Genomic DNA, 24,712 nt, shown 5'->3' on the forward strand with positions numbered 1-24,712 from the left:
TTTAGCGACCGTTAAAGTAATGGCATTACTGAGACCGTTTCCCCAGACTGCCCACTTCTTTATCACGAATGATTTTTTGAACTCCTTCACTGCCACTGCTATCATTTAATAATTTTGAATGGCGGTTCAAATTCCGCGAGTAATCGTAGTGCCAGCTGCCAAATAGGCGTGAAAAATACTGTCCAGTTTAAGCACGTAATTCAGAGTACCACTCATGCTTGAAGTGCGCTGATCAAAATATAGCTTGCAGCTTTTTACCAGGTGTGATCCCTCAAAACAAAATACAAATTTCCAAACGTAAGTCTTTTTTACTATCAGTTCCATTACCTGGAGACTATTTTTGGTTCATTTTTTTTTCATTTTCTTATGTGGAAATCAACTCTAGCATGGGGCAGGTATCAGCCAGAATACATTGGATGCAGATACGTATACTTCATTACTTCGAAAACTAATGTGACACTCTACTGTGTTTTTCGACTAGTGTAGTTGTATACTTTGCCTTCGGTTCGGATATACAAACTCTACGCTTGTTGAAACATTACCGAAGCTTGTTGCTCAAAAACACACTTATGAGTTTCCTTTTATCACCTCACTTTCACAGCATCCAATGTAGCCTACTATTACTCAACCCGGAAAACGAGTTTTAACTCTCTTGTTAATGAAGTAATGATCCATTTTCCGAATGGCCAAAAATTCATTACGTTTGATCATAGACTCATAAACGTTCTACTTAAAAAAAAATAAACAAACAAGGACTTGATTCACTACTACATTGGAAGGGAACGCACCAATATTGAGCCATCAACCTAAATGAGAAGATTTGAAGACTTGTCTATTTATTAGATAAATGATGAAAGAAACATGTTCCATATTATGTAAAAATGTCGCTCTGAAATTATTCATAAAAATATTCTCTATGGTATACCGGTATAAAACTATATTTCCTATACAGCAATCATTGTAACAAAAAGGAAAATTCTGGAAAATGTAGCGCAAGAACATCAATTTCTTCGATTTTTCCATTCTTTTTACACTTAAAATTTGCATATGAATTGATATCAAATATTTACAATTTCCGTTGAATGTCTAAAGAGTTGTCTCTGTCGTACAACTGAGTCATCCATATTATGTTTAACATTTCGCCCATAAAGTAAACACATACAAAAGTGGAGTATTACTGCTTGCTTAACGCGGTCGCTATAAAAATATTAGATTCTTTATGAAAGAAAATGAAGAAATATACGTGGAAATATGTTATTGAATATGTAAGTTTATGTGCAAACAAAAAAAAATTGGGTTCACTGGTATCTGTTCTGTATTTTTTTTCTTCCTTCTTTTACGGATTACTTCCGTAACAACCGACGAGGAGATTACTATTATCCGAAACTTTTCCGCATGAAATTTATTATCGAACAATGCTCATGGGAAGTTTTCGTTTTTTTTCCTTCCTTTTTGTAAGTCACCATGTCAATGGCAGACTTTTCTATCGGAATTATGTGATTATATTTTGTTGACGGAAATTTTTAACGCTGACTTGAACTTAGGATGGGAAATTCATTTTTTTAAAGATCCTGTTGTCGAAAGATATTACGTGATCTTTGTCGAATGTAAATAAAAACAACGAAGACTGTTAGAGAAATTGAGCAATATGTAGATATTTTACGCTTCTTCGAAATAATTTGTGGTGCAGACTGTGAGTTTATCTCCATTTGCTCTAAAACGTTGTAGATTATTAACGTGAAGTTTCCTTTTCATTACTTCAATTGTTCCAATAAGTACTAAATTTCCCTTGATAGTTCTTCTAGGAATTATCAATTAAGGCCCGTCATTGGGAAATGACAGGACAGTTTCCCGAAAATGTATGCAAAAATTTATCACAAAAATTCACCGAAAAAATTCAAAGAAGCTCACCTCTGATACTTTCCATTGTATTCGGGCATAGTCTTTTTAAGTCGCCAAGGCATATTTGAACACTAAACACTTTTTACTCGATGCAAAAACAAAAAGTTTTTTTTTGTTTTGTCGCGACCAAAACACAGAAAATATTTCGACACAACTGTGACACTCCGCTACTATAAGTACTAGAATCAATGTTTGCTGTGTTCACTTCGGCGGTAAAATATCTTCATTCAAAAAAGTGTCGGACATATTATAAAAATCATGAAACAGTTGACGTATACAATTAATAATGCTCATCGACCATTTTTTAAAGCTTTACGAGAGCTTAGCGGACATTCTTTCAACGATGGGAGAGCATTTATTAAAAATTTAGCCTCTCGTAAGACTGCGCTGAGCGTAAATAAATGTTCGTTCCTCTTTAGTAAGCTAAAAAGACTTCGTGAAGTCTAATTATACCACCTCTTTGAATAAAAATATCGGCTGAGGTCGAATAATTCTCCGCTGAGCTCTAATAATTCTTCGCTGAGCTTTAACAAACCTCCGCTGAGCTCTAATAGTTCTCCGCTAGGCTTCAGGAAGTGTCCGTTAGGCCTAAGGTAGTTTCAGGAAGGCTTAATGGAGCTAATCGGACACTCAGCGGAGATCTGCCAAAGCTAAGTGGAGTCTTATTAAATCATAGCAACAATTATTAGGCATCCACTGATGCTTATTGAGTGTTCGCTTAGCTTCATTGCGTTACTACAACGTGCTAAGGTCTGACGGACTCTTACTGAAGCCTAGCGGAGAATTATTAGACCTCATTAGAGGTTTGTCGAAGCTCAGCGGAGGTTTGTTAAAGCTCAGCGGACAATTATTCGATCTCAGCCGATATTTTTATTCAAAGAGTTGGCATAATTAGACTCAGCGAAGTCTTGTTAGCTTACTAAAGAAGTGGGAGAGGTTACAATTTTAATAAATGTCTACCATAGTTGAAGGGTCGGACACTTTTTTGAATGAAAATATTTTACCGCCGAAGTGAACACAGCAAACATTCATTCTAGTACTTATAATAGCGGAGTGTCACAATTGTGTCGAAATATTTTCTGTGTTTTTGTCGCGACAAAACAAAAAAAAACTTTTTGTTTTTGCATCGAGTAAAAAGTGTTTTAGTGTTCAAATATGCCTTGGCGACCTAAAGAGACTATGCCCGAATACAATGGAAAGCATAAGAGGTGAGTTTCTTTGAATTTTTTCGGTGAATTTTTGTGATAAAATTTTCCATACATTTTCGGGAAACTGTCCTGTCATTTCCCAATGACGGGCCTTAAGTACTAAAATTTATTTAATTAGAAAATTGGCGTTGAGGTCTTTAAATGTGAAATAATGATCGAACCGAAGATGCAATTTTGCCACGTATAGCGTGTCTAGCCACTACTGTCTTAAAATATAGTTGTATCCTTCCTGGTATCGAATTTACAATATAACAATAAGACGTAGTCGGTTAAATTTCTGTCTAAAAGCGTGACGAAATATTAAATAATTTTCAAGGTGTGGTTCTGAGTTATTTCTGCAAATATTGCTGCTGTACTGTTTTGATGATCTACCAGTGCCCGCTCAGTGACCTGAAATCAGAAATTGTCAAACAGAATTTTATATCAGCCTCCGATTTTTGTTAAGCAAACCCCACATCTGACTTTAATTGATATCAGGATCAGGTAATCAGCTTACCTGCACCTGTATAAGACATAAAATCCAACATTTATTTCAATTTAGAGAAACATACTAGACATCAAAATCTGAAGTGAAAGCATCTTTGCTCATAATGTCCACAGCTGGGCTTGAACTATCAACCTCTGGTTTATAAATCCAGCGCCTATAATGTATTGGATAGATCAGCGTGGTTACTGATGTGTGGCAAACAATGGTTAACGTTAAATTTGGCACATAAACATCTGAAATGACTTCATTTTTGCGTGAAATATTTTTTGGTCGTTGGTCGAGTCCAGGCGCTGGATTTATAAACCAGAGGTTGCTAGTTCAAGCCCAGCTGTGGACATTATGAGCAAAGATGCTTTCACTTCAGATTTTGATGTCTATAGAATGTTTCACTAAATCAAAATTAAATTTTTTTGGTTTAACAGAGTTTATAGGAACTCATAATTCTCGTATTTATTTCAAGTTCAGGTTCAGGTCAAATCAGGACATATTTTCTAGAAAACGTTTTCTAAGACTTTCTCCAGAAATTTCTACAATTTTCTAGTTTTAAAACATTGTAGAATTTACATTCGGACATGTTATAGTAACTACATGATATCTCTTAAATGGTCATTCGTTTCTAAGGATGTGAGAAAATTGAATTGACCTAAAATTGTGTGACTATTCACTTTGTGCACCTTGTGCATTGTACATTGTACCATACCAGGTCGCATAATAGTGCACATGATATCAAATGGTTTGAATACTTGTTGTAAAAGTTCTAGAACATTTTCGTTAAAATCAAAGCACCTAGCAGGGTAATAGAGATTTTTACACGTCAAATAGAGTAGTATTTTGATACCATTAATATCATTAGCAGCCTTAATGGTAATTTTGCAATGACTTTAACAAAAAAAAGGTATGGAAATATTCGAATATTAGCATCAGTAAATTCAAATTCAAAATTTAATTCACAGGAATTCACTCGCTGAAAATGTTAACAAGAATAGACCGGCTAAAGCCTGGCGAGGTCTTTTTTCTTTTTCTCGATTTTTTCTGGAGCCAAGCAGGAAGAATAGTTTCATTAGTCGATATCCAGATGTTGAACAATAAACATCTCCACCAACTTTCACCAACAACTACCACATTATCGAATTATAAATAGGCAAGCAGCCTAAATAATTTCATCAGTCGGTGTGCAGCTCTCAAACAGTAAACATATCTTCCACATCCCTATCAGCATGGTCGTCTACTACCAGTTTGGTAGTCAACTACCAAAAATTAAGCTTTAAATAGGCGAGCATGTAGAATAGTTTTGTGAGTCGTCGTGTAGTTCTCGAATAGCAAACATCTCTTCTCCAAAAATTACGCTTGGTAGTCAATTATAGCACCAAATTTTCGAATTGCAATGTTAACTCTGATCTATCGGTTATCAGATAACAGATAATCATTATTTGCCTGGTGTTGATTTGCTCATAGTGGCTTTGCAATTTGGAATATCAATCCAGCTACCAAAACTACCAACTTCCAAAACTACCGACTACCAAAAATACCAACTACCGACTGAGAGCTACCAAAACTACCAAATTTGTGGAACAAACAGACAGACAAAGCGGCCATAATAGGGTATTTTTTCTAGAAGAAAAAAGACCTAAAAACTATTTTTTTTAAAGGTCAACAAAGAGTACTCTTTGAAGTGATCCCATTTCCATTAACATTTCTAAATTAGTCTAGTGATAATAGAGCCATTCAAATTAAATGAAATAAAATTCCAGGAAAACTATTCATTCAGTTTAGAATAGGTATTTCAATGGACAATAGTGTTCTGAGAATTTTTATTTCAAGTAGAGGTCTTTTTTCGTTTCTTTTCTGTTGAACAAACCCCCATGTACAGCAAAACTAATCAGCAAACAAAAGCCGTACAAAATGACTTTTTCTAGTTTTTCCGCACAAATAAAATCGAATCTCTGAATCCGCATCAGCGCACAGTGCAAACCATCGCATTATTACATCTAAAACAATTTGTATTTCTTTCCATTTCAGTTTCGGTTCTATATTTCACATCAATACACCATCCGTATACACTTGTTAAAAAGTTACGGTTTCACATACAGCTAAGAACGTCTGTAGTCTTTTCCTTATTACAATAAAAATGAAGAACAGAAAATGTTTGTAAAGATGATTGCAATCTTAAGCTCGGACTTATTTTATACCACTTTGTCCATGGAAAAAATCGTTAGTCGGTTGGGAAAAATCCTTGTTTATAGTAACTCTCCCAGATTTGTAGGTTAGGTTGATATTATTGTAGAAGTAAATGGCTTCCGCAGTCGCGTGTAATATCAAACAAAACGGAACACCAATCCCCACACACACATATGGAACTCGATATTGTTATTGTAGCATTTAGAATGGGAATCAGAGAACAATAATTGATGAAACGGGAAGCTCTGGTACTATGGAACGAACGATTTTCCAAATGATTTTACAAAGGGTGAAATTGTTGATGTTTGTGTTTTCAGTTTTGGGGGTTTTTGTTATATAAATTTGCTTTGTGCTGCTCCACTTGAATGGTTTTAAGCGGTAACAATATAATTAAATGTGTGTTTCGCCATATTAATGTAATTCATATTATTGCTGTTTATATGACGGGAAAATTGGCATAAGAGGACGTATACACATTATTTTAGTTAAGTAATTTAGATAATTTGCGTTTGATTTATTCGACACTAGTTTGAAAATGTATTGAAGTAACAAGTCGACAATTTATCGATTTATACAAACACCTCTCTTAATTCCCTAATTCCTTTGTGATATGAACCGATGAAATTGTTGAATTGATTCAACAAGGACTTAAACAAGTATAAAAACTTTTGTCTGTGCATAAATTGATGTTGGAGGTGGCTTTGTGTAAACCTTCACCATCCTACGCAAGAAAATGCCAATTTTCGAAAACTTTTCTTTTGTATCCCATTCAATACGATAGGATTGTATTGAAGGTCATACTTCGTTCGCAACTTGACTACGTTCAAGATATTTCATTATACTCGTAATCCCAAATTTGTTTTTATTCATAAAATTGGTCTAATCCTTTATCACCAGTGTACCATTTCGATGTAATACCAAATTTCTTTTGTGGAATTGTATTACTATGCCGTCAGCCAATACTCCGGTGGTGATCGGAGGGATTTGCGTTGAATTACAAATCAGTGCGACTATCCATTTCAATAACGCACACACACACCCCACATAATCAATTCACTTATATTGTGATTGTTATTGCAACGATTTATCACAGTAATGACAGAAAAATGTCAAACAGTTGAACCTGTACAACACATGATAAGAAATACCGAAATAAAAACAAATTACGGTGTTAGAGTCGTTGTGAAGACATAAAAAAAAGATAATATTTGGTCTTTGGCAAAGCACGACAAGACAACTTGTGGTATCAAATATTAAATGTACACTTTTGGTTATGCTTTAGCATCAGGCTTATGTATGTATCCCACAGAAATTCAAGTCCTCAATTTATAAAATCACATAATAATGTGATACGATATATACATAACCATATACATCCATAAACATCATAGAGCATCCATACATTCAGCATAACAGTACGTCTTATGTAACCAATTTATCCCGACAAACACGACATTTTATTTATATTTGACTTTCTTATCAAACATTGTTCAGCTTTTAGTTTCATTTATTTTTGGGTAAATGTACACTCCAAACTGAAGGGAATTTCGTTTGTATGTATTACGGTTGTATATTTATACATACGGTCGTTGTTCGGTTTTTGTAATCGTATATTTGAACTATAGTGGTAAAGGAATCATTGACGATTTATTTTAGCAAATAAATGATGTGAATTGTGATTAAGAGAGCCTATAAATGGTAAATAAATGGCTACAGATGAAGTTGATTAAAAGTAGCCATTTTTATGCTACAACTGAGTAATGGAATCATGAATCATATGGTTTTACCATTCAGTTTGAGTTACACATTTGCGAATGTAACTGCTTTTTAATTTCCATACCTCCTGGTCCATTTAGACAAGCAGGATCCGATCTATTGCCTTTAAGTATGGTCAACGCCGTTTTGAGTAATTTAATATACGAAATCTTTTACTTTATTGGTTTAATGAATGATAAATCGTATACACCAAACAAATATACTGAGTGAGAATGAAAAGAACGGACCATCTCAATTCAATTTATCATTTCTCGCATTGATTTTCGACAAAAATTCACTTAACATTTTCTCGGATTGATTTTCGGGTCACAACTCTTAAGGAATTATTCTAGAAGACACAAATATCCAGAAATCGGAAGACTGGGGTAAATTTTATTATTAAAATGCATTTTTCGAACGATGAAATAAGGTCTAGCTACGGCATTGTCTAATTTATACCTTTTCATATTGATTTCTAAAAAAAACCTATAATGGACCGTTTATCTGTCCAGGTCATAAATTATAGATTATATTTATAAATCAAAAATTTGGTAGCCAATAGTTTTGGTAGTTGGACAGGTTGCACAGCTGGATTGACATTCAAAATTGCAGAGCCACTATGAGCAAAATGACCACCAGGCAAATAATAGTTATTTGTTATATGATAACCGATAGCTCACACATAAAAAAAGTTCTACGTTTTAATCGCCTAAAACGAGATAAGACGAATGGTTTACTCATCCGTAAATTGTAGGCCGATGCTAATCGCACGCGCGTGCGAATAGCCTTAAATAGACTAATCACACGCGCGTGCGAATAGCCCTAAATAGACTAATCGCACGCGAAATCAAATAAATGAATTCTTAGTTGTGTAAATGTAAATCTAAATTAAAGTGATTTCCGTCGAAGTTAGTTCAAATCTCTATAAGTATCAGCTTTTGACCAATAGAAATCGAATTTATGCTTCAGTTCTATGGTGGAACGTAATAATATTTTGTGTTGTATGCGAATTAGCACGATGAAATCATTTTGAAGTAAACATTAATTTCTTTACAAAAATAATACAAATACTTCAATATTTTACTTTTATTTTCATACAGGCTTTAACATTTCAAATGTCTCACTGTCATTTTTTTTCAAAGAATGTCATTGTGAATTCGCAATGACACAATGAAATTCTCAGAAAAATTTGACAGTGAGACATTTGAAATGTCGAAGACTGTAGCGAAATTAATTAGTTTTGCACGATGAGCAAAAGTATTATGTCCTGAGACACCCACCCATTTAATGTTAAACCAATGAAAGCAGCTGATACATTTTCTCGGCACTTCGGCCGCACATAAAACAGGTCGACACAGATGAGGGAGAGAATGTAAGGATTCAACGAAAAAGTTCACATGTGGATGTGAATTATTTTGTATGTCTAATAAGGTGGCTATTTCGCTACCTCCCGAACAGGATACAGGATATTTTTTAAGGAGAATTGTAAATTACTATTTTACATTTTACGTACTCTACTAGAGTTACTCTAGTCCTAAACTTTTTTTTAGCTGGCAAATTAAGTAGCTCAAATACTGCTCCTAGCTGTTTGTACAAATATCTTCTTTGTTAGATTATTATGTCTAATAAAAGGTAGCTTAATAAGCAATGCTCATGCATGAATGAAGATCAATTTGTGAAAAGTGTCATAATTTCTTTCTGTCCATTGTGTAAAAGGAGTCAATAGTTTATTTTACATCATTTTGTAGAAGGAATCATTAGAATAGTTTGTGCCATTTTGTAAAAGGAATCAATAGTTTATTGCATATTAGTCTGAAAGAAATATCAACAATTTTTGTTACATCATTTTGTAAAAGGGGCCTATAGTTTCTTTTAGGTCATTTTGTAAAAGGAATCGATGGTGTTGCACTTATAGACACTTATAGTGAGGGATTTTTATATGAAGAGATTTGAATTAACTTCGACAGAAACCACCTTAATTTAGATTTACATTTACACACCTATTCGCGTGCGAATAGCCTTATATAGACTAACCGCACGCGCGTGCGAATAGCATTATATAGACTAATCGCACGCGCGTGCGAATAGCCTTAAATTGACTAATCGCACGCGCGTGCGAATAGCCTTAAATTGACTAATCGCACGCGCGTGCGAATAGCCTTAAATTGACTAATCGCACGCGCGTGCGAATAGCCTTATATACACAATACGTAGTTTCTACGGGTTAATGTACATCAAAAATGTCATTTTTTGGGTGCAGAATTGACATTGCAATTCGAAAATTTGGTAGTTTCATTCGACAATTTTTGGTGTAAATTTCATTGTAGTTGAAACTATTTTGTCGTAAATGAGCTAAATTTTTTCTTTTGAAGCTTAGGGATGTTGTTGTACAAGTTGAATCGGTTTTCTATCTCTATAGCCAGAGTAAATTAATAGCAAAATTATTTTTAGTATAAGTGTTATATATTTTCATTCATCACAATCTTCTCGTGGATGAGGATTGTGCAGCGTAAAATTTCTTCGCGAAACCATTGGTTTTTGCTGCTATTCATGTTCTACAAAAAACTCTCAGAGATGAACTAAGTTCCGTAATTGTTGCTCTACATTTTTAGAAGACTAAGACTAAGACTTTAGAAGACTTGGTGTGATTACACCAAAAATTGTCGAATGAAACTAAAATTTTAACATGTTTCATCCTTCGCGGAACTTACAGACTACCCTGTATTTCACATGTTGGTTACCAAGGAGAGTTTTGCTCAGAGTTTAATGCTCTTATGATTCCATGTAGCGGATATATTTTTATTTTTCGTATTTTGGCATTTAAAAGCTTAACAATATGCTCAAAAACCATATATTTCTTAAATTTTCAACTTGGGCAGTTGCTACGGACCACCCTGTATTTTCCACCAAGTTGCGTCCAAGGGGAATTTTGTTCAGAATTCAAAACTCTGAAACTTTCCCAAAGAAACTATTTTTTTTATATTTTGGCATTGGGAAGCCAAAATATACCAAAAAAACACGATTTTGGAGGGGGAAGCCAATATCTTGAGACTCGACCAAAATCGAGACTATCACCCTCCCGATCATTTATCCAGTGACTATTCACTATCGTTTAAAACTTTCAAGTCCTCTCGATATACTCGTTCCTACGCCTTCTTCTACAGCGAATGTACTACTAACTAAAGGTCTCGCTACAGCACTGTCCACAACAGACAAATTCATAGATTAAATTAATTAGCTGAACTACAAATGAACAACTTTTAGCTAAATTTAGAAATGGAACGTATCGCATTAGTAAATTATAAGAAAAATGAAAATTAAATATTTTTGCTTCTTTCTGAAAGCTACACGATACAAACAGTGACATTCTATTGCATATATCTATATTCTATCAATAAGTTGAATAAGTTTGGTAGGTATTGATGTAAAATGAAGTACTTGTGCCCACAGCGGTAAAGAACGCTTTTCTATCATTCGTACCATTGCACTGGTAATTAATACACTGTTGAGCTTTCCCCAGGCTTTTAGAGCCTCGTCGATATTTATAAATATGATCAGCACAGCACTAACGACGAATATTTTTTAAAGTAATAACTCGTCATATACTTCAAAGGATATAAAAAAATAAATTCACGAGATTTTAAAAGCTCTTCCTTGTTGCCGCATCTTTCAGGCTTGATTTTCCATTGTTATAAAATATGGTAAAGGTGTACACAAAGCCTTATGTAATAATAATCTACATATTTTACATTTCATCTTGCGCGCATTTCTTTTTTTTATATATAAAAAAATTTTCCTCATTCCGACCGAATGCCGTTCATTTTTAAACTAGATTCGAATGAAGCTCCAGTGTGAAAGTATTTCTTTATTTTAATGATTTACCTTCGTTACCTTTTATAAGCTTTTGTGTATTATAGGGTTTTGTATTATTATTACAACATGAAAAAAGTATATCATGAATATAAAAGCGGGGAGAAAATTCGTCTGTTCTCAACTAATTTCACGTTCAAAAGATATTTCCTTCTGTATGTAACAAACTCTCTAAAGCATCCATAATTCATACACTAAACTTCTTATAGCATTTTCCGTGAGTAATGCTGTTTATACAAACTGGGAATTAAGCTTATTTCTTATGTTTGGTTTGGTGTATAAAATACTCTGACGTTGTGCCGTCTCATATACACAATTCAGTAAGAGATAAAAAGAAAATATGGAAAACTTCCTGCCGTGAAACGTATCTGTATACACACGCGAAAGTCTGAAAGTGTAGGAAATTGACAGAACAAAAAATTGTAATGTCTTCGTTGTTGTTTTTTTTTCTTCGTTGGGTATTTTCCAAGTCATAAAGTATTCTATTAGGCACATAAAATATTTTAAGGGAAAAAAATAAGTAAATTGAACTATACTTTACACCCTACGAAGTGCGCACACACACAACTACACATCCAGTCCCATAAAATATTTATTTATGGTTTGATTTAAAAAAATAAAAAGTACAAAGGAAGACTGCATGGAAAATCGTCTGGAAAAAAAAATCTTCTTAGAAATAATTTTTCAGTAGATTTTAAATATTCAAATGACTGTCTAAGTGTCTATCTTTCAACCTTACCGCACACAAAATTTTGTTTAGTGAAATGATTTAATAATTTGAATAAAGCGACGATACGCGAATGGAACAACGAAATCCAGTTTCGGTGCTTTGTGGGTTGAACGTTATGTCATGCTATACTATAAAGTCGCATTGAAGAAAAATAATTCTAAAAAAAGATGGGAAGAAATTAACTGTATCGCAAGTGTGGTGCTTTAGCTATTTGTGTATCCGTTTTGGACGATTAATTTTAGGCAAATACTTCTAGAACCTATTATTTACAAGAACATCCAACTTGACGAAAATTATGTATTTTTGTCAAGTTAGATTATTTTAAAAATTCCAGGTGTCCCAGAAATTGACACCTCGCAAAATGCTTTATTTAAAAAGCACGGCAGAGTGAAACCAGGCAGGAGTACTTGATCTGACTGGGGGCCTGAAATATTTAGTAGCTTTATATTTTGCGAAGAAAATTAATTCAACTTTTGTCAGTGCTCATTTGAGTTCATTTTCATACAATGTATTAGGTCCCTTATTTGACATTCGAAAAATAAACGACCCCTGCCCGTGTTACAAAGTCACTAGCTGAAAGAAAATCATTTGTTGCTAGATGAGCATAACGAAATTATTTACTTCCTGGAGTGGAATTACGGCTGTCGGGTCTCTTTTTCAACTCTATCGTGGTTAACCGTTCAAATGTCAAACATTTTAATATCTTTGGTAGAGAAAACAATCAAAATGTTGGATATTCAAATGGTTTTCTCTACTCAAGACACCAAAATGTATGACATTTTAACGGTTAACGACGATAGAATTGAAAAAGCGACCCGATAGAGAATCACATTTGTAATTCCTCTCCAGTACACAAAAATTTTATAATTTCATAATATCATTATGGATGATTCACCACGCCCGCCCGAAAGAAGAGAACAATTTTATGCACTGATGAATGTTTCAAAAAATAAAATCGCCTGCGTTATTATTTAGCCGCAAGCTACCGCTCGAAACATATGAAGACAAGATTTCTCCAACAACTCAGCGATAGTCCACGAATAAATACTAAATCGCAGGCAGCGTTTGTAAACAAACTCTAATCTCCTTTGATGCAAAACGTCGTTCACTCTCTAAGTAATAATAACAAAACCTGGCAAATGATCGTTGGAAAAACCGCATCAAAAGATTAAACCGATACGTATTCACATTCTGTAGCACACCGAACTCCGTTCATTCCTAGAATTTCTTTTCTATCAAAACTTTCAAAGATTTAAACAAAAGGTTTGTAAGAGCATTTTGTTTTAAAAGGAAGAGACTATTGGCACCGGGTGCCAATAGTCTCTTTATTATACTGTGGCTAAAGGGACCATGTGCCAATAGTCTCTTCTTTATACTAATGCGAATCGCACCCGGTACCATTAGCCACAGTATTATAAAGAGACTATTGACACACGGTGCCATTAGCCACAGTATTATAAAGAGACTATTGGCACCCGGAAAAATTAGAATTTGAATAAAAAATCCGGTTATTTTGAAAATTAAACTTGTTTTGTACCCAATCCAAGGGAATCCATCTTGTTACGAAATAGCATATTCGTTTTTAAAAAAGATAACGTAGACTAACTGTGGATGTTCTTTCGCATACCTCACTAATGAGACAATTAAAATGACAGAATGGCATAACGCTATATTGTTCGGTGTAATTTTAATATCATCTTGCGGGGCTATATCACTTTCAAGCTAATACATTTCGGGAAAATCTTGAGAAGAATTTCCTTTAAATCTATGAAATCTAAGGATGTTACTTACATACAAAATTAAGAGTTTGTCTAACAAGAAGAGTCGTACTCCTGCTGTCTGTTCTCTCAATTTTCTCGAAAAGATAAAATTGGTTTTGGTAATGAAATCGATAGTGGTGAGTTGAGTAGCCCCTTGCATTCTCAAGTATGTCAAGAATATGCAGAAAAAATGGTTACTAGAGACATGCAGAACAATTGTCCTCATTACTGTCGACGTACAACAAAGAAAATGAGCAGCTCGCATCTTTCTGAAATTAAAGTTCCGTTCGAGTGCACACACTGACATAGACAATGGAGACATTTTTTTTGCCGACTCTTGTCATACGGTCGACGAAAATCGTACATCTATTGATGGTGGTTTTTCTTTCTGTCCATACGAGAACGGTACATTATTTAGATTTTTAGTTTCGACAGAAAAATGGCTGGGGACAAATTACATTGTCAACAAGGACAAGGGTAGCGCACATATATACACATTTAAATAATAAACTTTAGAAGACAGAGAATATACAGCTTCAATATAATGTCGTTGTATCCAACCGTATATAAACAACATCGGAGAGATGTAGAAAAGTAATACAATATTAAAATCAGACATTTTAATTCCCATCACTGAGCTTTGGAAATGTGAAAGCTAACCGATGCGGTGTATATAAATGTGTATTTTGTGTATACACTACCCCATTTATACATCTATTTATTTAGTTAGTTTGTTGAGTCAATTCCGTAGCACAGAAAAAAAAGACTGTGCTCCGTCTACAGTCTACATCTACACACAATGCATATTACTTATTTATCTTCATTACTTGCTCGATGTGTGTGTTGTGCTACATTGTAAATTACCAAAATTTAGATTATACAGTAAATAATAAGGTGGTTTGTCTTCAGTCTAATTTGGGACGACCATGAATTCTCGGTTTGAAAAGAGTCTGAGGAATAATTTAACAATGTGAACGCAGAGGGGAAAACTTCTTTGAAAAGTGCTGTACCACGGCTTTGATTTTCTCAGACTGCGTGACTTATTCTTGACTTTCGCGATCTTTTACTTGAACTCTGACAAGCTCTATTTCTTGTATTACTTTGTCACGACTTGGTTGTGAGATCATTTCTTGTATAAAACTTATATTTTTCCCTTTACAATGACTGTTGCTAGAAAGTCTCTATTTTGTGTAACGTTGTTTGATTTCCATTGTGCAAAGGATTGTCTTGTTCATTCCAATATGTAGCAAAATTGAACTCACGATGTAGCATACTCTTAGACAAGGTATTTTAACCGATTTTACAGGATCAGAAACAGCATTTTTGTTACCTACGCGCATGTGACCTGCAACGAAAAACTAAAATACAAAATCTAGGCTTTCATTTGTTATACGAGATTTACGTGCGAACAATTCCGGACTACACAAATCACAAAATATGTCACGAAATTATTGTGACTTTTCACATTTTGTAGCACGACAACATTTAAATAATCCGCGACACAAGAATAGTTCACAACATATGGAGCATATGGAGCAACTTACACATGACATTTGACAGAAGGAGGATTGCTTCATTTAGAAAGTCAGTTCTACTCTTTGACGTTTAGACTGTTCCGTCAAATTGTACGAGCTGGCCAACGATAAAGTACCCGCTCATCGTTGCCCCTCTACAATAACGTTGTGACTTTATGGAAACATTTTGACTTTATGGTAACATTGTGACTTTCCGGGTACATTATGACATTTCTGGGTCCTGTACCATAATTGGCCGGAGCAGTTTCCCCCTCAATGTGTAGTAATATTGTCAAACGTAGGCCATATATTACTCTTAATATTCCTCACTGGGTGATGACGACGAAATAACTTTTCGGACCCCAAGGGAAGCCACACAAATTATGTGATTGTTCGTAGCACTCCGGAAGTTCTAAATGCTCGTAATTAAATAGATTTCAAAGAAAAGAGTCTGTGTATGAGTGTGTACACACAGCCAAAGTACTATAGGGAAATATTAGTTTTTGTGGTAACTTATTCACTATATACCATTTTCCGGACTATTATTTACATTTTCCTTAGTAATGCTGGTAAAACTTAGAAAAAGTTTTCTCACACAATCAAAAAACAACAATCCGTGGTATAGCACACGTAAAACCGCAAACGGACGAACCGCACAATTGTTTAAGTGCATGTGTGCAAACATTTCGTCTGCATAATGTATAACCTGATAAACTAATTGACCAAGTTAATTATGAATTAGCAATCGTATTCAACCATAAATGATTTTATTATAAACTTGCAGTTATGACACACGCGGAGCGCATGCTGGCACACCGTCACATTGGCGCGAGGAAGAGGTGTTAGAGGATCGTGCCATATTTCGCACCATACGTGAACCGGCGGAATTAATAATTTCTCCCGTATTAGTAAGTAAAGTGTGTCAGTTGTGCTTTTCAATGTTTCAATGCTTTAATGTGATTATATTGTGTTGGAGCGAGCTCTTCACTGTAGTTTCCTTCTTTTTTGTTTGTTGTTTGCTGTTATTTTTAAGCTTAAAACTAATATTTTCAAAGCTGCGCTTCGATCTCTGTCGGTAAATTGTATAGTTTGTTCAACGTTCATTTGAACGAGTATTTTTTTTCTTCGTCTTTATTTCCTTTATTGTTGTGTCCGTTGATATTATTTCTCTGTCGATTTATTATTTTTTCTCGTAAAAAAATAAAAACTAAATTCAATTTAATCTTCCATTTATTGACGACTACGTCGAACGATGGAATCATTCGTTAAATGTGAGTGGGTGCATTAAGAGAAAACGATTCGATATTGGTAGGGTTAGTTTTATAAGTACGGTGTAACCCAGTTAGTGAGGTCTACTTTAACAGATCGAAAAGTCAAATATTTTTCGGTTATATTGTTTCATCAAATTACTTGTTTTGTCTTATTTTGTTCCATTCGACATAATCCGTTATACTTCTATCAATAATTGCAGAGTTCATTTCTAATCGGTTTAATATGTTTACTTGCACATCATTTCTAATTCTAGAGAAAGACGGATTAAATGTTTAAAGAGATTGAAATGTCAAACATTTATCACAGGATTTGAGGTCAAGTGACACAAACTTAACACATCTCGTGCAGTGGTGCGATGAATATATTTTTAGACCCTAGGGCTGTAAAGTATTTCCGATTTTGATCGTGTTTAAAGTTCTGTACATAATAGTTTGTGAAAAGACAAGTTTACGTGAACGTGTGATTATTGCCTCCGTCTTGGCCCCGGGCCAACAAAATTCATGATTTTTCAATTCTTAGATTTTGTTTCTGCAAGTTTTATTAAGACTGATCTGAACGATAATTTTCATCTGATAAATGTTCTAATTTGTTAGTCATGTCATCCGACAAGGGTTTGGTCCTTTTAGACGTATTGCAATCTGGAGAAGTATAACAATAAAAACGAAACCGTTAATACACAATAAATAGCCCGACTGTACAACAGTACAAATAAATAAGGTGTGACACATAGAGCTGAGAGTTTGTTTGCTAGAGAGAGTATTGGCATGAGTGTTGAGAAATACGGGTTTCGACGCATAAAAACAACTACAGCCTTAGTGCTGCCAGCCAGGTCCATTTCAATTCTAAATCGGTCCGACTTCGGTAGGCTGTTTTCCAAATAATCCATCTTTTCAATTTATTCTCGTCATATTAACTGTGAGATCCAACGACCGCATTGTTTTCACACAAATTAAAGGAACGACACAATGTTGACCAGTTGAAACTGTTAGTTATGTAAGTAAATTGCCTTAGGAATGCTATAATAATAGTAATGGTTTGATTGAATTTTCAATAATAGAGAGAACGCTTCAATTTGTGTAATACTGTTGGCCTGTAGCCTGACATAATTTTACGTGTAATTTGTTGGTATAGAAAGCGAATGTTCCAGTATTCCAGACAATTGAATCGATATTTGTGTCGTTATTCAACTACAAAAGGTCAGAAAATTGAAATTAGATGACGGTTAGGTTAGCCCAAAAGTTTTCTCAAAATTTTGGCGATATCGCTAACCTCGAACGATTTTGCGCTACGAAATAAGTTAGCACTAAATCAATTTTGAGAAATATTCAGGCATTTGGTATTTTCAGAAAACTTTCGGGATATCTGCTCTAGTCTGAGATATCTTCCACACGGTGGTATCGGATTTTGAGAAATCTTTCTGAGAAATCTTCAATACGGTCGTATAGGATTTTGAGAAAACTTTCTGAGAAATCTTTTTACGGCAATACGGCAATATCAGGTATTGGATTTTGAGAAAACTTTAAAATTTTTGGAAATCTACAATCGTATGGGATTTTGAGAAAAATTTTAAATTTTGGAAAATCTACGATCGTTTGGGAATTTGCTCCGAGATTATTTACGTTACGATTTTGCAAAAGATGCAACATTGGATCTTACCCACAGGGCGAGTCTATAAGAATAAATACATTCAGAGGAATTCAGAGGAATTCAGAGAGTTGACGTACGACCATACAGGATATTTCACAAAAAGTTTTTTCAAAATCCCATTCCCAAAATTTTGAATTTTTCTCAAAATACCAGACAACCGTAGATAACCCAATATTTTTATAGTTTTCTCAAAATCCGATACGACCGTATGGAAGATTTCTCAGAAAGATTTCTCAAGATTCCATACGACCGTATGGATTCCATACTATGAAAGATTTCTCAAGAAGTTTCCTCAAAATCCTAAACGACCGACCGTACAGAAGATTTCTCAGAAAGATTTCTCAAAATTCCATACGACCGTACAGAAGATTTCTCAAAATTGATTTAGCGCTATGAAATAGCTCTGACTTATTTCGTAGCGCAGAATCGTTAGAGGTTAGCGATATCGCCAAAAGTTTGAGAAACTAACGGTGCTAACTTAACCGTCATGAAATTAGAACAATTCCAAGATATTGTAATGTTGGTCTTTCAAACAAAATATGTCATGCGGTTTGCTAATTAAGTTCTTCTCGATTATTGTTCTACTATTCGTGCAATCATCTTCGAAATAATAGTTCATGTCAAAATGATAAATAAAATGTTCCGAGTTAAAATAAAAACAAAATGCTGTGGGTGACATTATCGTCTAACATTAATATATCTTTTCTTGATTTTTCACTTCAAGTGTTTCCGCATGTTTTGTTCTTATTTTTGCGTCATCTTTTTTCATTTATACTTAAGTTATACAGAGCTTCAAGCGCTCTAGCATTAACATCGACTTAATACACCCACTTCTATAGAATGATAATAAAACAAACAGCGAGGAGTGGTGATTTTCTCACGAAAATTTTGACAACATTTAAAGCTATGAACGCGTGCTTGAAGGATTTTTAATGATATTGCTTTTTGTTTTGTTTGCTTTTTATGAAATATTAAAATGTTTTCCACAAATAATAGTTTCGTGTCTGTTAATTTAGCATGGTTTATACATAGAGCTCCACTATTGCTACCACATAGACACAAAAACTACTTGTGTTTTCGATTATTTGAGTTTTTGTATACTTATTTTAGAGATAGCTATTGAAGAGCAGCGCTTTCACCTTGAATTAACTTTATTTATGAATTCGTAGTGTGTTTAGCAATCAATCAATCAATCAAACAAAAAATATTTTATTTTTTTCAGGAAAAGGACGTGGGGAACTTTAGATGTAGAGTTGATTTTAAGTTAACTCCAACTAGAAACAGTAACATAAACTTAGAAGTAGTCGGTAAGTAAAACTGTTGTGTAGTAAGGCGTAATTCAAAGAATAGACCTGATTTTTTACGGTGTTTGAACAGGCACTCCAAGAACAGGCAAAAGAACAGATTTTATTACTTGTTATTTGACCTCTTATTTTATATGGAACGCCCGTAACGCAGTGACTTATACCAACATAAAAAACCGAATTTATATGAGAATTTTGGACTAGGGAGCCCACAATTTGAATTCTGTTCGTTTGCCTGTTCTTGGAGTGCGGTGCTTGTTCGGTTTGTGTTTTTGTGTAGGTGCGCAGTTTCGGTAGGTTTTGATATTACGTTTCTCTGTTATGTGAGCAAATATTTGTCTAACGTTCTGACATAAAAAAAGCTTGAACTTGTTAACAACGTGAAAAATCAAAACCAACTTGAAACCGGTGTCGATCCACTTGTCAATAGACAATACATGAACAAAGTCCATAACTTATCACGGTATAAGCAATAACGGTTCGTTCGTTCTTTGCGAAATGTATTTCGTCATTCGAATGACCTTTTTTTGTCATAATTGCGATAAAATACCGAAAACAATTTTCTGATCCATCGTTTTTCAGGTGGATAGAAATTTGTATCCTTTTCTAAGCTAGAATGTGGGTTAAGAGGAAACAGGTTGAGTGGAACTGTGTCTCGGAAAACCGATTTTTGGGCGATGGATCGATGTGATGAACAGAACAAAAGCCTATGAAAAATGGAAAAAAGATAGCATCTCATCTTGAGCTGACCACCAAGGACCATCGGTTGATGTTTTGGTCGTCATTTTAGTGAGTCTTCGCGATTTTTCTCATTTCCGTTGCCATCATGTTTCGCTGCCAATAACTTCGCGTTGCCATTTCACAGAATTTTTCAGTTAAATTGATTTGAAAAAAAAAAATATTTCTACCTAATTATTCAACAAAATCTCGGTTTTACAGATGAAAATATTTTTTTTTAGAAATTTGAATTTAATTCAATTTCAATTTAATTTCAAAAAACTCTGCCTGAAGACCTGACTAACAAAGTCAAACATATCTTTTTTCTGAGGGATATTATTGATACATTGGACGTCAGTGAAATTTAGATAGGAATTTGACTCAGCTGATTTTTAGGCAGGGACAATTTTTGAGAAACCATTTTCCTAAATTTTTCTTTAAAATATTCCCAAAAATTTTTTTTTTGAAAAATAAGGAAAATATTAGAAAAGGCTGGGAAATGCAAGAAAATATGGAAAATATGATTTCTCAAAAATAGTCACTGTTTTCAGCTGGTTCACTTATACAAACAAAACGGCTTTGACTTGATCATACCCGTAGAATATCTAAATGCACAAGTGCTAAAATCGTATAAAAATAGTTCTGTTTCTACGAGTGGACCAGCTGGAAATCAGCTGAAGCAAATTCCTATCTAAATTTCACTGATGTCCACTTTATTTCAAAAAAAAAGTTTTTTTTAACTCGGTTCATCTTTATTACCTCTATAACTGAACAGCAATTTGTACATTGCATATTCAGAGTGTTTTAATGATATCAAGCAATCCCATTTACAAATTCAATTTGTGTTTTTTTCGCATAATAGATACATGAAATGAAAAAATGTAAATTGAGATTAGTTATGGTGAAACATTTGTGTACAATTAGTACATACTGATCAATGGTACTCGAACTGGTAAACTTTATACAAAAAGTTCTATTTTCATCATTTGCTCCGTTGGCAAGTGAGGTTGCGTCGCTCGCCTTCGGCTCAAGCTACTATAACGTCACCTTGTCAATATAAGAATTCCCAAACCAGTACGTAATATACTATTCCTATTCATAATTGCTATTTTTAAAAAGAAGTCGTTGCTATTCTATCGTAGAAAAACAATCAGTTTTGATCCAAAATATAACAGCGCAGTATCACAATCTGACAACCAGCATTATTATAATTTGTAAATGGATACCCTGAGCTATTATTTATTTCGACAGCATTATTATAATGCAAGTGGAAGTTAAATTTTGCGAATTTTGCATCTATAATGAATGCTGGTATTTATTAAAATTTCTGCACATGATTACGGAATACGATGCAGATAAATACTAACGACATTGAGAGCGAAAGAGGGTCATTACATTTGTTTCGTTAGATGTGCTGAAAATTTTAATTAAATTTTTGGAAATAATGTCATTGTGTAACGCCATACCAATTAAAATCCTTTTGTTTCGTCAACATGTTTTTAGTGTTATCTTAATGCTGTTGTTTTAGCATTATTTAGTAGAACATACACTTCATTGAAATTTACATTTTTTTATCTCTTGCATCTTTATCTCTGTTAGTATTCGAACATCATTTTGGCTTTTTTGATACCGGATACATTTGCCTCGGTTGTGTGCAAGACAAAATTATTTCGAATTTTAATTGTAGAGGAATATTTCGTTGGTATTGAGAAAGGTGCACCAATTTATTGGACATAAATACTTTTACAGCGAAAGAAGATCGTCACATCGATGCAACAAGAAATTTGTTCAGAGAAAGAGTAAGAAAGAGAAAGAGTAGAAAGAGTTTTCTTGGCAAGCTTTGGCGACTATTTAACAGATGTCAACGCCTCAGGCGATAGATCAGTGTCACATAGCGGTTTCTTCTCTCAAAAAGTGTCAAATGAGTTGTCAATTTCACAAAGCTAACCTCAAAAGTTGTTTCGTTCACAAAGCCGCCCCTTGAAATGTATGTAAATTTGTGTGGCGTCTCACCATTCAATACTTTTTTTGTTGGATTTGAGGTTACAGTGAACGACATCTCAAATGTCTCACTGTCAAATTTTTCTGAGAATTTTATTGTGGCATTGCAAATTCACAATGACATTCTCTGAAAAAAATGACAGTGAGACATTTGAGATGTCGTTCACTGTAGCTTTGTGAAAATGACAACTTATTTGACAGCTTAAACGACATTGACAATGATCTATAATGAATATAAGGGTTTGAATTAGTTCACAGCATCTAACCTTATTTATTATTATTCTCCGGATGAGACATAAAGGTCAAGAAAGGTATGCGACTAACATTTGACTGAAAGAGACCTAATTTAAATTTTTCTTTTGTCATACTGTCAAACGTGTCAGGAGATCAAAGAATAAATTTGAATAAGATCTCCTTCGCGTAGCTATGTGTATCTAAAAATGCAAAGTATATAAACACTGAAGGACCGCAGATCCGCAAAAATACGCGGATCCCCACTTTCGGGTGAATATAATTTTCGCTGTGACTATTCGCACGCGCGTGCGAATAGCCATTTCACATTGTATTTGACTATTCGGACGCGCGTGCGAATAGCCATTCCACTCTGTTTTAGACTAATCGCACGCGCGTGTGAATAGCCATTTCACGTTGGATTTGACTATTCGGACGCGCGTGCGAATAGCCATTTCACATTGGATTTGACTATTCGCACGCATTAAAATTTTTCTACCAAGTCAAAATGATAATTTTTTGAATAAAACCTCACATCAAGCATTTTTTTTACAGAAGACAAATTTCTTGGACTTAATTCTGTTGTTAAAAACAAAGGTTTCCTCCAGTTGCAATCGGATAATTGCACATACACATTTTTAACAGCATTGAAACGAAGAGGAGCTAATAGTAGTGTGAAAGCGAAAACTGACTTCAATGAAAGAAAGAAGATGATAAGAATGAGATGAAAGATCTGGGTTGGATTCTTTATCACGGTTGGACTAACTCGAAGCTGCATAACTGTACTCGTAGATCAGTGCATTGAATAGAACTGAAAATGTTTTAAGTAAAAAAGAAAAGTGGATGTAGTGTAGTATCTTAGTACGCATTATGAAGTTATACATGTGTATTTATGGAATACTACCATTAAAAATAGTTAGAAAATATTTTTCGATCAAAATGTGCAAAGCCTCAACATTAACACAAAAAAAATTCTTTCGAAATTATTCGACTGACACATTTTACGTGTTGCCGTCTAAGCAAACTTGTGCAAGTGTCCCAAATTTACTTCAGGATTTCGAATTCTACTAAATAACGGAGGGTCATGATTTACATAAGCGACAAATATTTTCTTGAGAAGAACTTCGATCTTGTTCTTTTTAGTTAACCATTCCAACACACTCAAAATCTCAAAATTGTTTTACAGTTACAGCCGTTTTATATCGTCGGGTACACTCTTTTGTAATCTTATGAGTACTGGCTATTCGCACGCGAGTGCGAATAGTCAAATCCGATGTGAAATGGCTATTCGCACGCGCGTGCGAATAGTCTAAGACAGTGTGGAATGGATATTTGCACGCGCGTGCGAGTAGTCAAATCCATTGTGAAATAGCTATTCGCACGCGCGTGCGAATAGCATCAGCCTATAATTTTCATAACGTTGGACACAAATAAAATCGAGCAGTGTTTATATACTTTGTAAAAATGAACTAGCTACGCGAAATAGACTTAGTTCAAATTTCTACTTTGTGTTTCTATCAAATTTGACAAAAGAACACACGAGAAATTTGTATTAGGTCTCCTTTGAGTCGCTAGCTACAAAATACCAATTCTAATTTATAGGACTTGCTCCTTTTCAGTCGTCTAAAGTTTCACTGACCATAAAGATACCATAAAGACGCCGACAGAGGAATGCTTAACTGTAATTCGTTGAATGAGTTTCTGTGTCTGTAAAGAAGGCTTCCGGTTTCTCGATTCAAACTTTTATTTCGATTTCACTTTGAGATTTCCTAAATAATACTTTAAATGACAATGTGAATCTCGATTTCCACGCAATTTAAAACAGCGCTGTGTCAGCGTCAATTTGCAACTCCATTACGATCCGGTTTTTTTTCCTCGCAATTCAGTCCAATCGAACAAAATAAAATTTAGATGATGCATTGATAGTATTGACATTGGTTAATTGAGTAAATGAGAAATTCAGTGTTTTTGAACATGTAAATAAATACAAAAATAAAATGCAGCATCAAATGAACTCGGTATTCGGGTATAGTAAATCGTTTTCGTTTTTCTTCGAAATTCAATTTCGAAAACGAATTATTGGAACAAAGGGCAAAGGAAGAGCTTTTTTAGAAACGGTATAGTTTCATTTCACTC

The 24,712-nt window shown here is 34.2% G+C and overlaps 1 protein-coding gene across 4 annotated transcripts in view; it reads left to right on the forward strand.

Annotated features, from left to right (window-relative positions):
* The window catches only part of LOC119078061 (synaptogenesis protein syg-2), a 162,278-nt gene that overhangs the window by 53,940 nt on the left and 83,626 nt on the right, over positions 1-24,712 (forward strand). For all 4 annotated transcript variants that reach the window (XM_037185496.1, XM_037185495.1, XM_037185497.1 and 1 more), the window contains exons 4-5: positions 16,189-16,312; positions 19,546-19,630. In XM_037185496.1, coding sequence (XP_037041391.1) covers positions 16,189-16,312; positions 19,546-19,630 — 209 coding nt within the window. The remainder of the gene's footprint in view (positions 1-16,188; positions 16,313-19,545; positions 19,631-24,712) is intronic.

The sequence above is a fragment of the Bradysia coprophila genome, unplaced genomic scaffold (genome assembly GCF_014529535.1).
Source record: "Bradysia coprophila strain Holo2 unplaced genomic scaffold, BU_Bcop_v1 contig_24, whole genome shotgun sequence".
Classification (NCBI taxonomy): domain Eukaryota; kingdom Metazoa; phylum Arthropoda; class Insecta; order Diptera; family Sciaridae; genus Bradysia; species Bradysia coprophila.